Source organism: Piliocolobus tephrosceles, chromosome 16 (genome assembly GCF_002776525.5).
Source record: "Piliocolobus tephrosceles isolate RC106 chromosome 16, ASM277652v3, whole genome shotgun sequence".
Taxonomy (NCBI): domain Eukaryota; kingdom Metazoa; phylum Chordata; class Mammalia; order Primates; family Cercopithecidae; genus Piliocolobus; species Piliocolobus tephrosceles.
In genome coordinates, this window is record NC_045449.1 from 17,699,237 (window position 1) to 17,713,476 (window position 14,240).

The 14,240-nt window shown below is 55.2% G+C and overlaps 1 protein-coding gene across 3 annotated transcripts in view; it reads right to left on the minus strand.

The window, feature by feature from the left end:
- Positions 1–8,709, minus strand: part of SREBF1 (sterol regulatory element binding transcription factor 1) — a 26,827-nt gene extending 18,118 nt beyond the window's left edge. For 2 of the 3 annotated variants that reach the window (XM_023191761.2, XM_023191760.1), the window contains exon 1: positions 8,420–8,709. In XM_023191761.2, the coding sequence (XP_023047529.1) occupies positions 8,420–8,510 (91 nt within the window). In that variant the 5' untranslated portion in view covers positions 8,511–8,709. The remainder of the gene's footprint in view (positions 1–8,419) is intronic. The other variant, XM_026448091.1, reaches the window with a different exon arrangement.
- Between the last annotated feature and the right edge of the window lie 5,531 nt (positions 8,710–14,240).

Sequence of the window (14,240 nt, forward strand, 5' to 3'; positions counted from 1 at the left end):
ATATATATATATATATTTCTCCCTCTTGGGTTGTTTCTCTGTAGCTTGTTTTAAAGCTCACATGAAGGCAGCAAGACATTTTTGAGCTGCCAGGCTTCAGTCTGGAAAAGATAAAGCCCTTTACAACCTCCCCTACAATGTATTCTCTTTCCTTCTAGCATCACCGGCACTGGGTGATGGTCATTGTCTTTTATGTACTTTTGGTGGCTTTGCTTAGTCCCAAGGCTGTGACTAGAACTTTGAAGGTGCTTTCGCTCGCATTTCCAAGGCCGCTTTGATGTGTTTTGCACAGAAACCACCATCTGTGGCCAGATGGCCACTCTGCCCCTCCTCCCCCAGCCAGAAACACTGCTTCCTCAGCAGGTTCTTTTTGTTTGTTTGTTTTGAGACAGGGCCTCACTATGTTGCCCAGGCTGGAGTGCAGTGGTACGATCATGGCTCACTGCAGCCTCGACCTCCTGGGCTCAAGCAATCCTCCAGCCTTAGCCTCAGCCTGCTGAGTAGCTGGGACGACAGGCACGCTCCACCATGCCAAGCTAATTTTTTTAGTTTGGGTCTCACAATGTTGCCCAGGCTGCTCTTGAACTCCTGGACTCAAGAGATCCTCCTGCCTCAGTCTCCCAAAGTGCTGGGATTACAGGCGTGAGCCACTGTGCCCGGCATCAATTATCTTCCATGGAAACCAAGGATAGGGTGCTTGTTCCCCGTGGCGGGTGGGGGTTCCCCACTGGCCTAGTCAGCCCCATCCTGTCTCTCACCAACTCCAGACCACCACATGGTACATGCTCAGAACTTAGAACCATAGCCTGGTACATCCTAGAAACTTCCAGCACAGGCTCCTTGGGTAATTGCTGCTAACATTTGTTGAGCTAAACCTGTCGGGTGCCAGGTACTGGTTAAGTGCTCTAAATGATGATTTGTTTGTTTGTTTGTTTTAGAGACAGGGCCTTGCTATGTTGCCCAGGCTAGTCTTGAACTTCCGGCCTCAAGCAATCCTCCAACCTCAGCCTCTAAAGTCAATAAGATTAATGGCGTGAGCCACTGCATCTGGCTAAATGCTGATAACACTAACTGGCATTGGTTAGGGCCTACTATGTGCCATGCACTGCTTAAGCCTTCACTCATCAGATCTCCGTAATTCCAAGAAACTGGTTTTAGTACTGTTCCCTTTACATTGTTAAGAACCTGGGCCAGGCACGGTGGCTCACTTCTGTAATCCTAGCACTTTGGGAGGCTGAGGCAGGCAGATCTTGAGGTCAGGAGATGGAGACCATCCTGGCTAACACGGTGAAACCCTGTCTCTACTAAAAATACAAAAAAATTAGCCGGGCTTGGTGGCGGGCACCTGTAGTCCCAGCTACTCGGGAGGCTGAGGCAGGAGAATGGTATGAACCTGGGAGACGGAGCTTGCAGTGAGCCAAGATCGTACCACTGCACTCTAGCCTGGGTGATACAGCAAGACTCCATCTCAAAAAAAAAAAAAAGAACCTGAAGGTTCTTGGACTTGTCCAAGGTCATACAGTAGGGCTGCTTGTGAAGACCCCTGATCCCAGCCTTCTAGCTGCAGGGAGCACAGGGACCCCAGAGCCTGGCAGGGGCAGCATGCAGAGGCAAGACCTGCTGGGAGACAGCTGCAGGGACAGGGAGTCAGGAAAGGAACTCAAACAGGGTTTGGGGTAGGCCACAAATTCCCCCTAGGGGGATGGACCCCTATCCCTGTCCCACCTCCCACAGCAGGGGACCCACACCTGGAGCCAGTCTCAATGGCTCCCTGTCCTTTCACCCCTGAGCCAGTTAAGGCTCTCCCCACCTCACCGCTGACATACACAGCAGCCCCTGTGGAACACATGGTGCAGGCTGTCACACACTGTCAGTGCCCAGGGTCAAAGGGCATGTCCACATGGCCCATGGCTGCTAGGAGACAAGGTCAGAGGCACTTCCTCTGGCCAGCCTCGGCTCCACTTGTCAGCAAGCAAAGTCCAGATCCCAGGCCTCTACTGGCAGTGACTTCTGCCGGGAGCTGATCGGGTCACTCAGGATGTTTGTGTCCAGCTAGGTGAATGTTGGGCAGAAGGTAACTCCCAGCCACCTGCCCACTGACTCCTTGGACCCGCTCCCAGCACCCTCCTCTCCATCCCCCCAACCCTGTCCCTTCAGATGCATTAGGGCTGAACCCCTGGGGGCTCAAAGCCAGCAAATCCTATAGCCTCCATCTCCTGCTTTTCAGGGGAGGCCCCCACGGTTCAGAGAGGGCAGGGCACTTTCCCTAGGAGACACAGCAACGCGTGGTCACACTGGGAGGGCTTTCTGCTACCCTGGGGTTAGCTGGATGCCAAGAGGCATGGGAAGGGGAACATGTCTGATAGGAGAGACTCCCTCACGCTCCACCCCTGAGGGGCCCTCAACACGGGGATGAGGGAGAGGAGGCACCTTACCAGAGCAGGCTGTGCCTGAGGTGGGGGTTCTGGATAAATGGGCAGTATCACAGGAGGGGCATATTTGGCAATCCTTGCAAGTCTTGAATGCCACGCTGAGACAAGGGAACTTTTTTTTTTTTTTGAATCAGAGTCTTGCTCTGTGGCCCAGGCTGGAGTGCAGTGGTATGATCTCAGTTCACTGCAAGCTCCGCCTCCTGGGTTCACGCGATTCTCCTGCCTTAGCCTCCTGAGTAGCTGGGACTACAGGCGCCCGCCACCACGCCCAGCTAGTTTTTTGTATTTTTAGCAGAGACGGGGTTTCATCATGCTAGCCAGGATGGTCTCGATCTCCTGACCTCGTGATCCGCTGCCTCGGCCTCTCAAAAGTGCTGGGATTACAGGCGCGAGCCGCCGCGCCCGGCAGAGACAAGGGAACTTTATCTTGGAGCACTGGGGAGCCACGAATGGTTGGAGACCAGGGGAGTTCAGTGCTGTGAGCTGGGGCAGTGACCAGTCTAGAGCTGTGTTTTCTAAGGAGTGCCAGTGCTTGGTGGGACTAGGGAGAGAAGTGGGGCGTGAAATATCCTGGGGAGAGGTATGGTGTGGGAGAGCGGGCCCCCAGTGTGCCCTACCAGGGATGGCCTGGACCCAGCAAACAGCCAGACACATGACTAGAAGCAAGGCCCTGTCGTGGCTGGGCTGGGTATGCTGGGAGGGACATCAGGGCGGGAGAACTCTGAGAACGCACTACTCAGGGCACGGAGGCACCCAGAAGGGCTTTCCGGGAAGCAGCCTCTGATCGGGCTTGGCAGACACCTGGGGTCCGACAGACAAAGACCAGACATGACGGGGTCCAGGCAGAGGAAAGAGACCCGGAGGCCCCCTTCCAGGCTCTCGGCCAGAACTCTGTTTCCATCTGCCTCTTCTGCACTCATAAGCTTGTGCAAAATCGGATAAATTAATCCTCAGCAGGGAGGTGAAGACTGCCACAGGATTAATAATAATCCCCAACACAGGTACAGGGCCACTCTCCCAATCCACCCTCCCCCAACTGCCGCAAGGTACTCTGAGGCGCAGGACGAGACAGGCTCACCTGAGGTCTCGGTGCAGAGGCAGGACTCAAACCCAGGGGCACTCTACAGCCAGGGCAGTGCCTTCACCCACAGACGCAAGGACTCACGGAGGCAGCTCCATCCCCAAATCCAGTCACATGACAAGAGTTTGGCCATGGCAGGCGGCAGGACCGGCTGGGGCCCAAGGCCCTTGGCTGGTTCACCAGGGCTGGTTCCCAGTCTGATGACTCAAACATTGCTCTAGACTGGGATGGGACGTGGCCACATAGCCTCTGACCCCTCTGTGACCCACTTCCAGGCCCCCAGAGTAGCCCCATGTGGAGCAGCCTCCCTGAAACCCTCATCCTCTTTCTTTTTTTTTTCTTTGTGAAACGGAGTCTCGCTCTGTCGCCCAGGCTGGAGTGCGGTGGCTGGATCTCAGCTCACTGCAAGCTCCGCCTCTCAGGTTCACACCATTCTCCTGCCTCAGCCTCCCGAGTAGCTGGGACTACAGGCACCTGCCACCACGCCGGCGGATTTTTTTTGTATTTTTAGTAGAGATGGTGTTTCACCGTGTTAGCCAGGATGGTCTCGATCTCCTGACTTCTCGATCCGCCCGTCTCGGCCTCCCAAAGTGCTGGGATTACAGGCTTGAGCCACCGCACCCAGCCTCATCCCCATTCTTAGGAGCCCAGTGATTAAGAGCTTAAGAGCTAGGCTCTGGAGCCCACAGCCTGGGTTTGAATCCTGGCTCTGCCATCATCTGGCTGTGTGATCTCAGGCAAGTCACTTAACCTCTCTGGTCCTCAAGGCCATCATCTTCATCATATGTCTACCTACTTGGGGTTGTCAGGGGATTAAGTGGGATCATCAACACAGTGTCTGGAGCACAGTAAGTACTCAATTAGTGTTTTCTGTTCACATTACGATCCTCCACCTGAGCAGCAGAGGGAGCTGAAGCTCGGCGTGCCCCTGCTCTGACCCCCGGCTATCCCCACATCCAGCCTAGCTCTGCACTCTGGCACTCAAGGCTGCCCTGGCCCCCTCTTATCCCTCATGTCTCTCAAGAGACCTGGCATTTCCACCCCCCAAATCTTCAGACCTTATCAAACCTGCTAAGCTCCACACCTGGTAGAAGAAGTTTCAAAAGCAGGCTTGACCTCTAACCAGCAATTCCCCTCCCAGGACCTCATCCTAGGAACACAGTGAGGATCTGGGCAAAGACTGGCCTCAATGTCCACTGCAGCAGAGTTTATAAAGATAGAACAACCTAGGTGCCCATCGACAGGGGATCAGGTGGGTAAATGAAGGAACCTGACTGTCATCTGGCTGTTGACATGGAACCAAGCAGAATCCAATCAGCTGTGAACCAATGGACCCTATTTTAATTTATAAAAATGCAGATCCCGGCCAGGTGCGGTGGCTCATGCCTGTAATCCCAGCACTTTGGGAGGCCGAGGCGGGCAGATCATCTGAGGTTGGGAGTTCGAGATCAGCCTAACCAACATGGAGAAACCCAGTCTCTACTAAAAATACAAAATTAACTGGGCGTGGTGGCACGTGCCTGTAATCCCAGCTACTGGGGAGGCTGAGGCAGGAGAATCGTGTGAACCTGGGAGGCGGAGGTTGCGGTGAGCTGAGATTGCGCCATTGCACTTCAGCCTGGGCAACAGGAGCGAAACTCCGTCTCAAAAAAAAAAACAAAAATGCAGATCTGGCCTGGCACGGTGGCTCACGCCTGTAACCCCAGCACTTTGGGAGGCCGAGGTGGGCAGATCACGAGGTCAGGAGATTGAGACCATCCTGGCTAACATGGTGAAACCCCGTCTCTACTAAAAATACAAAAAATTAACTGGGCATGGTGGCGGGCACCTGTAGTCCCAGCTACTCGGGAGGCTGAGGCAGGAGAACTGTTTGAATCTGGGAGGTGGAGCTTGTGGTGAGCCGAGATCGCACCACTGCACTCCAGCCTGGGCAACAGAGCGAGACTCCGTCTCAAATAAAAACAAAACAAAACAAAAACCCAGATCCATAACTGCCTGGGGCTGGGAGCAGGAACGGGAAGTGACTAAACAAGCATGAGGGATCTCACTGTGAGATAAAAATGTTCTACAGCTAGTAATGGTCACACAACTCAGAAAGTTAACTAAAAATCATTGAACGATATACTTAAAATTGATAAATTTTGTGATACATAAAGTATATCTCAATAAAGTTGTTTTAAAAAATTGATGAAGGCCGGACATCGTTGCTCACTCCTGTAATCCCAGCACTTTTGAGAGGCCAAGGTGGGCAGATAACCTGAGCTCAGGAGTTTGAGACTAGCCTGGCCAACATGGTGAAACCCCATCTCTACTAAAAATACAAAAATTAACCAGGCGTGATGGCGCACGACTGTAATCCCAGCTACCTGGGAGCTGGAGAATCTCTTGGACCTGGCAGGCAGAGGTTGCAGTGAGCTGAGATCATGCCACTGCACTCCAGCCTAGGCAAAAGAGCGAGACCCTGTCTCCAAAAAAAAAAAAAAAAAAAAAAGTCTATGAAGAGTGTGCAGCCATCCCCCAAACACACACACACACACACAGAGACAGAGAGAGAGAGAGAAGAAAAGCTCTTTCACATAATTAGCAGGGCTTATCTCTGGGTGATAGGTTTAAAGTTTTTTTTTTTTTTTTGAGACAGAATCTCACTCTGTCAGCCAGGCTGAGTGCAATGGCACGGTTATAGCTCACTGCAGCCTCTAAATCCAGGTTCAAGCAATCCTCCCACTTCAGCCTCCAGAGTAGCTGAGACTATAGGCACGTGTCACCCACATCCAGCTAATTTTTTATTTTTGTAGAGACAGGATTTTGTCATCTTGCCCAGGCTGGTCTCAAACTCCCGCACACAAGTCATCCTCTTGCCTCGACTTCTCAAAGTGCTGGGATTCTAGGCATGAGCCACCACCCCTGGTCTAAAGATTTTTTCTTCTTTTTGCTCACTTGCGCTTTCGAATTTTTCTACACTGAAAAAAAGATGTGTAATTGGGAAGAAAAACAGGAAGTCTGAATAAAAACTGAAAAATCCTCTACTGAAGTGGGTAAAGCTGAGGCTTGCCTAGTGAGAAGGGGCTGCCCCCACTCTCTCATAGACTAGACCTTGGGCCACATGGCTGCCCATGCCTGGCCTTTGGGTCTGGAGAGACAATGTTTTTATCTATGAGTCAGTACGAAAGGTCTGTATCAGACCTGTGGCCCAGACCCGATTTTGTTGTCCAACTTGCCCATGAAGGGAGGGTTTGCCTCCTCATTTTTCTGGAGGTGGAAACTAAGGTTCAGAGGGTGAGAGGGCTTGAGCAGGATGACAAAGGAAATGAGGAGTGTCCAGGTTCAAGCTCTGACCCCAAAGCCCATGTCCTCCTGGCTTGGTCACGTTGCCTCTTGGACTACACTCACTGGGCCCAGGGATGTGGAACTGGTAGTTGAGTTAGGGCCAGATGTCCCTAGGGCTTGGGATTTCAGGGTTCATCACTCCAGAGAGCAGTGAAGGACAACCCCTCGTGCCAGGGATAGGGGAGGCTGTTTTGGAAAAGCCTCACAATCAGGGCCTCTCCTCTGGGGTCCTCCCCTAGCCCAGCCCCAGGGGGAAGGGCTGGGAAGCTCCTGGGGCAGGCAACCAGCTGGGTGATCTGCAAGGCTGCAGTAGGGCAGGAGTGGGGGTGGCATAGATGTATCTGTTTTGCCAACCCCAGGGTGGCCACGGGTTCCATGGACATGTCGATTCAGGCTGTGAGTCCAGGCATCTTGTTCCTGCGACCTTGGCCTCAGTTTCCTTATCAACCAAGTGCAACTTAGCCAGTGTTGTTAAAACTCCTGCACAGAAACCACGGAGGCAGTTTGCTAGGGGCTTCCTTTTGCTCTGTCTACAAAATGGAAGCAACGGGCCTCCTAATTGGCACTTGGTGCCACGGTTGGCCCCTTCTCATCACAGCCAGAGTGGTGCTCCAAAGATGGAAGCCGGTGCCACTGTCCTGCTCCGCCCTTTCCCTGGCCGAACAAGTCGGTTCGCGTCCTCCTCCTCCCTGACCTCACTCCTTTGCAAGCCTCTAACTCCTCACACTTAGGCCCTGCCTCGAGGCCTTTGCCCTTCCCTTGCCGTGGCCTGGAAAACATCTTTCCCTGCTGGTCCTGGGGGTGACCCTCAGGTCTCAGCTTAGAAGTCCTTCACCGCTGTGCCCAAAGTAGCCACATCCCTGCCCTGCCCTCTCCCCCAGCCTCGCTCCACCCAAGGTGCAACTAAATACCGGTTTGGTTTCCTGGGGAATTTTTGCGTTCCCGAAAAGAGGGGGTGCCCAGGTCTGTCTGTGAACTCTCGGTGCCTAAGACGGGGCCTGGCATTCAGTGGATGTCAGTGAATGAGTGCGGAGGCGATTCCCGTGGCAGACCTGGTGAACCCGACCAGAGGCGGGGGAAGGGCGCGAGGCAGCGCCAGTGCGCATGCGTAAGAGCTCCGACGCTGAGCTGAACTCTCAGGCCGGAGGGAATGACCGTGAGTAACCTCGCAATTACGTCACGGCTGGGGCTGGGACTGGGGCGGAGCTTCGGCGACGCCCGGGTCCCCAGCTCCAGTCGTGGCCACCACAGGGCTGGAGAGTCACCGGTCGGGTGGCACCCGGCCTGGGACGCGTAGGGGCGCACGTGTCCCGGCCCGGAGCCGCCAAGGGACCCCGGCCCGGCCCAAGAGCCCTCACCTCCTAGCGCGCGGCCGGAGACGCTAGGGCGCGAACCAGGGAGGCTCGGCTAGGCCCGGGACACCGAGGCGCACGGCACGCAGCTCAGAGACGCGGGGAAGTCCAGCGCGAGCACAGCACGGAGCTGGCGCCCGTGGGGGAGACAAAGGACAGGGAGGCACCTGCGCGCCCCCCACTCGCGCCACCCGGCGCGGCTTCGAGCCCTGCCCGCCCTGACGCACCTTCGATGTCGGTCAGCAGCGCCGCGTCCAGATCGCACGGCCCGCCCAGTGCCTGCTCCAAAGCCGCCTCGCTGAAGGGCGGCTCGTCCATGGCGCAGCCGCCTCCTCCGGGAGGCCCGCCGGGCCCGCCGCCTCGTACGGTCCTTCCCAGGGAGCGCCGCCGCGGCCCCGGCTCGCAGTTGCCGCCGCCGCTCCGCGCGTTTGTGTCCTGCCCTGGCCTAGGAGGCGGCCCGGCGCCCGCGAAAAGTTCCTCGGAAACTGGGTTCCCCCTGCCGCGGCTCCGCTGGGCGGTCGAGGCGGAGGCGGGGCCTTTCGGGGAAGCCCCGCCCTCCCAGAGAGACGGCCCCGCCCCACCTTGAAAGAGCCGGGGACCCCTGATCCCCCGTCTGCGCCACAAATCTCCCCTCAGCCGGCCCCTCCTCCAGAGCGCCCTCCAGTCATTGATTTTATCCAGCCTCGCGCACAATGGCAGCGCCTTCTGGCCGGCTACTGCAGGAACGCGGGCAAGCTAAGCCCCCTCTCTGGGCCTCTGTTTCTCCAGCACCAAGCAAGGGAGCTGAGTGGAAGCCCCAGGTCTGGGCCCATCCCAAACCTCATTTCCTCACTTCCTAGATTTGACTCTTTACCATAGGACAGAGCAGGATCCAAGTTATAGGGGTCTCAGGCCTGCTGTGTTGTGAGCAGGCGTGATGTAACTGCTGGGCCAGATGTAACTGATGAGTTTCCTAGGCTGCTCTCCACCAAGGGTGCTTCTCTCTGCTTGCATACCTCTGGGGACAGGGAGCTCACTGCCTATCACATTCAGATACCTGAATGTTAATTGTGGTTTATTTCTACCCACCTCATTGGGACCCCTTCCCTCCTTCCTGAGGCCACATCACTCTGCCTCAGTTTTCCTCATTTGTAACATTGGCCTAATGATGCTTCCTCACTGGTTGGCTGGGAGGCTAGTGACAATGTGGAGGGGAGCATGACCTGTGAGATCAGCCTGTCCCCTCTCTGCAAAAAAAACAGAAGATTGGCCTCTTGAGGAGAGCAGTGGCCAAAGAAAGAGGCTGGAATTTCCTATCGTCTTCATTTGGTTTCCTCCCAGATCCAGCTGTAGGGATAGGATACCAGTGGACCCAGTGCAGCTCCTGAAGGAGGAAGCCAGTACCCAAGGAAGACTGGCCCCAGGACTGTCTGACCCCAGATTTGGTACTTGTTCCCGGGAGCAGCCAGGATAGGGACCACAAGGAAGAGGTGGCTGTGCTTTAGATCAGAGCCAGGCTGCCCTGGATCATAACAAACTGGGACTAGGTAAGAGCAGGCAGCCCTGTTGAGAAGAGGGCTGGAAACCGAACCTGGTTCTGTGGCCTAGGGACAGAGCCAGGTGGGGCAGGAAGGAGGGAAGGGGTCCCAATGAGGTGGGTAGAAATAAACCACAATTAACATTCAGGTATCTGAATGTGATAAGGCAGTGAGCTCCCTGTCCCCAGAGGTATGCAAGCAGAGAGAAGCACCCTTGGTGGAGAGCAGCCCAGGAAACTCATCAGGGGCCTGGGCCTCAGGCCTTCCCGACCCCAGACCTTCATGGGTCAAGCCATCCTGCAGACTGCCTTGCTCAGACTCCAGATATAGCCTGTCTGACCATGCCCTAAGCAGGAGTAAAATTCATGATGCATTTTAGAAGGGGTGTGTGGGGGAGAGAAGCCACAGAGCCCAAGTCCCTGGGGCTCAGCCTGGACATCCAGCTCCCTTTGTTCCTCTCCCAGAAGTGGCTGCAGTGGAAAATTACCCAGAATAGGGGAGCCAGAAGTCATAGGGGTCACCAAACCACATCTCCCCAAGTAGCTCTGCTCAAGGGTGCACCCAGGACCCACTCCCTCCAGATGAACAACTGCTGGAGAACACAGAGAACAAAGCTGGCTTCTCCTCAGTGCCCTACCCCCACCAACACTCTGGAGGCTGCAGGAAGCTGATGATTTCCCTGAAAATTTCAACAACCCTTCCCAGGGAGGGGGTGGGATAGGAAGTACTGGGTGAAGCCTAAATACCATTTTCTTCAGAGCTAGGCAGGTGATCTGGGTTTTCACCTGCTTGCTGCGTGACCTGGATCCACTTACCTCACTTCTGAGTCTCAGCTACTGGATCTGTAAAATGGGAGTAACCCTTCCTGCAGTCACTCTGCAGAGGCAGGGAGGGTGTTTTGGAGTCATCATCACAACAGATCTGCCTCACTGTTTTTTGTTTTGTTTTGTTTTTTGTTTTGAGACAAAGTCTCGCTCTGTTGCCCAGGCTGGAGTGCAGCAGCATGATCTTGGCTCACTGCAACCTCCACCTCCCGGGTTCAAGCAATTCTCCTGTCTCAGCCTCCTGAGTAACTGGGATTACAGGCACATGCCACCATGCCAGGCTAATTTTTGTAGTTTTAGTAGAGACAGGGTTTCACCATTTTGGCCAGGCTGGTCTTGAATTCCTGAGCTCAGGTGATCCACCTGCCTCGGCCCCCCAAAGTGCTGGGATTGCAAGTGTGAGTCACTGCACCTGGCTATCACTGTTTTTTGTTTGTTTGTTTTTGTTGTTGTTATTGTTTTTGTGACAGTCTCGCTGTTTCCCAGGCTGGAGTGCAGTGGCACAATCTCGGCTCACTGCAACCTCGGCCTCCCGGGTTCAAGCAATTCTCTTCCCTCAGCCTCCTGAGTAGATGGGATTACAGTCATGCACTACCGAGCCTGGCTAATTTTTGTATTTTTAGTAGAGATGGGGTTTTGTCTTGTTGGCCAGACTGGTTTCAGACTCCTGGCCTCCAGTAATCTACCCACCTCGGCTTCCCAAAGGGCTCGGGTTACAGACGTGAGCCACTGCACCCAACCCGCCTCACCGTTTTTTAAATGGGTTACCACATATGTAAATAGAATAGCTCAATAAATATTCACTCCATAACTGCAGGAGTTAGGGTAAAGGGAAAGAAGGTAAGATAAGGTCAACAGGAGACCTGCACCCCAGAAAATCCAACCCCCATGGGGCACAGTCCAACGTGGGGGTGGGTAGAATTTTGCCTGAAATTACCGGGACAACCCTCAAGGTGAGGGTAGGGGAAAACAGAAGAGGGGATCCATTTTTCAGGGGGAATATGCTTGTCTTGGCGGTTTCTCCCCTCAAAGATCCTGAGACCTCCAAACAAGACCCTCGGGCCCCGCTTGGCTGGGGAGCGTTGAGCATGCCCAAGGAACGTGGACACAAGCCCCTCTGTACTGGTGTGTCTATCGGGTCAGGGATCCAGCCTGGCCCACGGTGACCCCGGCGGGCAGGTTCCACACTGTCTACTCGCTGAGCGCTTGCAGGGTGCTCAATGCTGTTTAAACCCATTCACTCCTCTCGACAGCCTCAGGCGGTTGAGGCTGTTACCATCCCATTTTACAGATGAGTAAATTGAGGCACGCGGAGCGGGGCGGTGAAGCGACTTGCTCAGGACGTCACAGCACTGCTGCCCCTGATTTTGTTGGGGCTGGAGGCAGCCGGAGAGCCGGGCCGGCTCCCCACACGCGCGGGCCAGGGCAGCGGCTGGAGACCCAGGGGAGCCGGGGCGCGGAGCCAGACCAGCCCCGCCCCCGCGGGCCCGGCGCAGCCAATGGGCGCCCGGCACGGAGTGGGGTGACGCGGCGTCAGCGCGTACTCCCGGGAGCCCAGCCCTGGGTCACATGCGCCGCGCCCGCTCGAGCCGGGAGGCAGGGAGGGGCGGCGGGGACAGGCTGGGCTCAGCCCTTAGGGCAGACACCTGGTCGGGACGGCCGCCAGGTGAGCGTCGCGGGCACGGAAGGGCTAACACGGGACAGCCCCACCCGGGACTGCGTGGCGCGCCCAGAGCAGAGAATTCCTCCCAGGTCACCCAGCCCGGCCCCTGCTCAACCTCGGCGTTGCCAACTGGGAGATAGGGGTTCGCATCTCCCCGCTTCCTCCAAGCCTCTTAGAGACTGAGAGGCCGCTTCTGTGGGTTTCGATCCTTTTCGGGCAGGCGTCCAGCGCGGGCAGGGCCTCTTCCCAGGCCGCTGGTCCTGTCCAGCCATGCCCTCGGTGCCCGGAGCTCAGCGGTGGATGGCAGGGCAGGCACTGGGCAGAAAGACTGGATTGTCCACCCTAGCCATTGCCTAGGCTACTGAAACCCCTCCCCACTCCCAGAGCCCCCTGCCACCCTGCCTGGCCCTGCATATCCTTCACTGCTGTGGGAGCCAAGCTGGGACCTGCCCAGGTTATGGCGGAGGGACCAGGCTGGGAGAAGAGACTGCTCAGAGCCTGAGTCTCCCCTCCCCCACTTCTTCATCTGTATATAAGGGGGTGAGAAGACTGTTGACATGGATGATTCTGGTCGTAGATGACGCTTGTGTTCTCATTCCAGCTTGGGCTCTGTGGTGAGCTGGGCAAGTTCTTTCCAGCCCTCTCTGAGCCTCCATGGCCAGCTTTGCCCCTGGAGGCTCACAGCCATGTGGGCACCTGCAGGCTTATCATGAGTCATTGAACACACCCTCTACAAAAGAGCTACTTGAATCCCAAAGATTGCTGCACAGTGAGAAGTGTAGCTCACAAAGGCTGAGGAAGACTGATACCTGTTCTCTGGGGGGTCACTGGCTGTTTGAGGAGAGGCCAATTGCACACTGAAAGGGATGAGTCTAGCTGGCAGCAGGGACCGTGAGGAAATCCATGTAATAAGGCCCCTGTGGGCATTGGGTTTACTACCCACTACACCAGTTCACGGATCAGGATCAGGAGAGTAAAGACCAGAGTGAGACGGTGACTTACCCAACACCTACAGTTAAGCCTACAACCCCAGGTAGGCGTGGGATGGACAGGAAATGGCACCAGACAATGGAGTCCACTCAATTTCCAGAAGCATCCTGCTCACTCCCTAGTGCTGAGAGTAGAGATTTTGCATCCTGGAATGTTGAGGGCCTGGGCTTGGAGGCCCTAGACGGACTCATCTGGGGTCTGCTCCAAAAGCCCTGACAGGGGCTCCTGTAAAATAAACTGATGGAATTTCTGGGTGGGTCATGCAACCCTATCAAGGTCTCAGCTTCTGCCCTTCCCCTGCCCCCAGGACCCAAAAGAGACCCTTTTCTTGGAAAACAGGCGAGTTGGAAAAGAATCCCTCTTTCTCAGGTGCTTTCACGGGCAGGTGCATCGTGAGCAGTGATGGGACCACAATGTTCCCACACTGCCCCTCCCAGATCTCTAGGGATGGAAAACAGTTCTCATGGGGCTCTAAGGACAGAGCCTTCCATCCAAGGGGTGAGGAGGCAACACTGGGAGAGTCCAGAAGTTTGTCTTTGTCCAAGTCTGTGCCCTCAGTGTGTCACTCCCATCTCTGGCCCCCTCCATCCACACTGCAGTGACCATCTATTGTTTGTGCTTGCCCAGATTTCATTCTTCCTCTGCTAAGAGCCTGATTTTCAGGGTGGGTTCCAGGACTTTTGCTGAACTACTGTATTGGGAAAGAGGCACCCTCTCTCTGCCAGCAGGATGTCTGCCTAGAGCTCCAGGTAGCCTGCAGTCAGCCACATGGAAGAGCCAACCCAGAGGAGGCAGAACCAAGACTTAAGACAGACAGATTCCTGACCAAATTCACAAGCACCTGGATCCAGTTGTGCCTGAAGCTAATGCAGTTACGTAATTCTATCTACATAACACATTCTTCTGATTAAACAGTTTCTTCCATAACCAAAAAATGTGTAATATGTCATCTCTAAATGAGGACTTTGGGCCACAAACTGCCTCCTTTTGGCAAAGAGGTCCTGATGCTACTCTACTCAAGCATTTCCCCAATTTCTTTTTTTTTTTTTTTTTT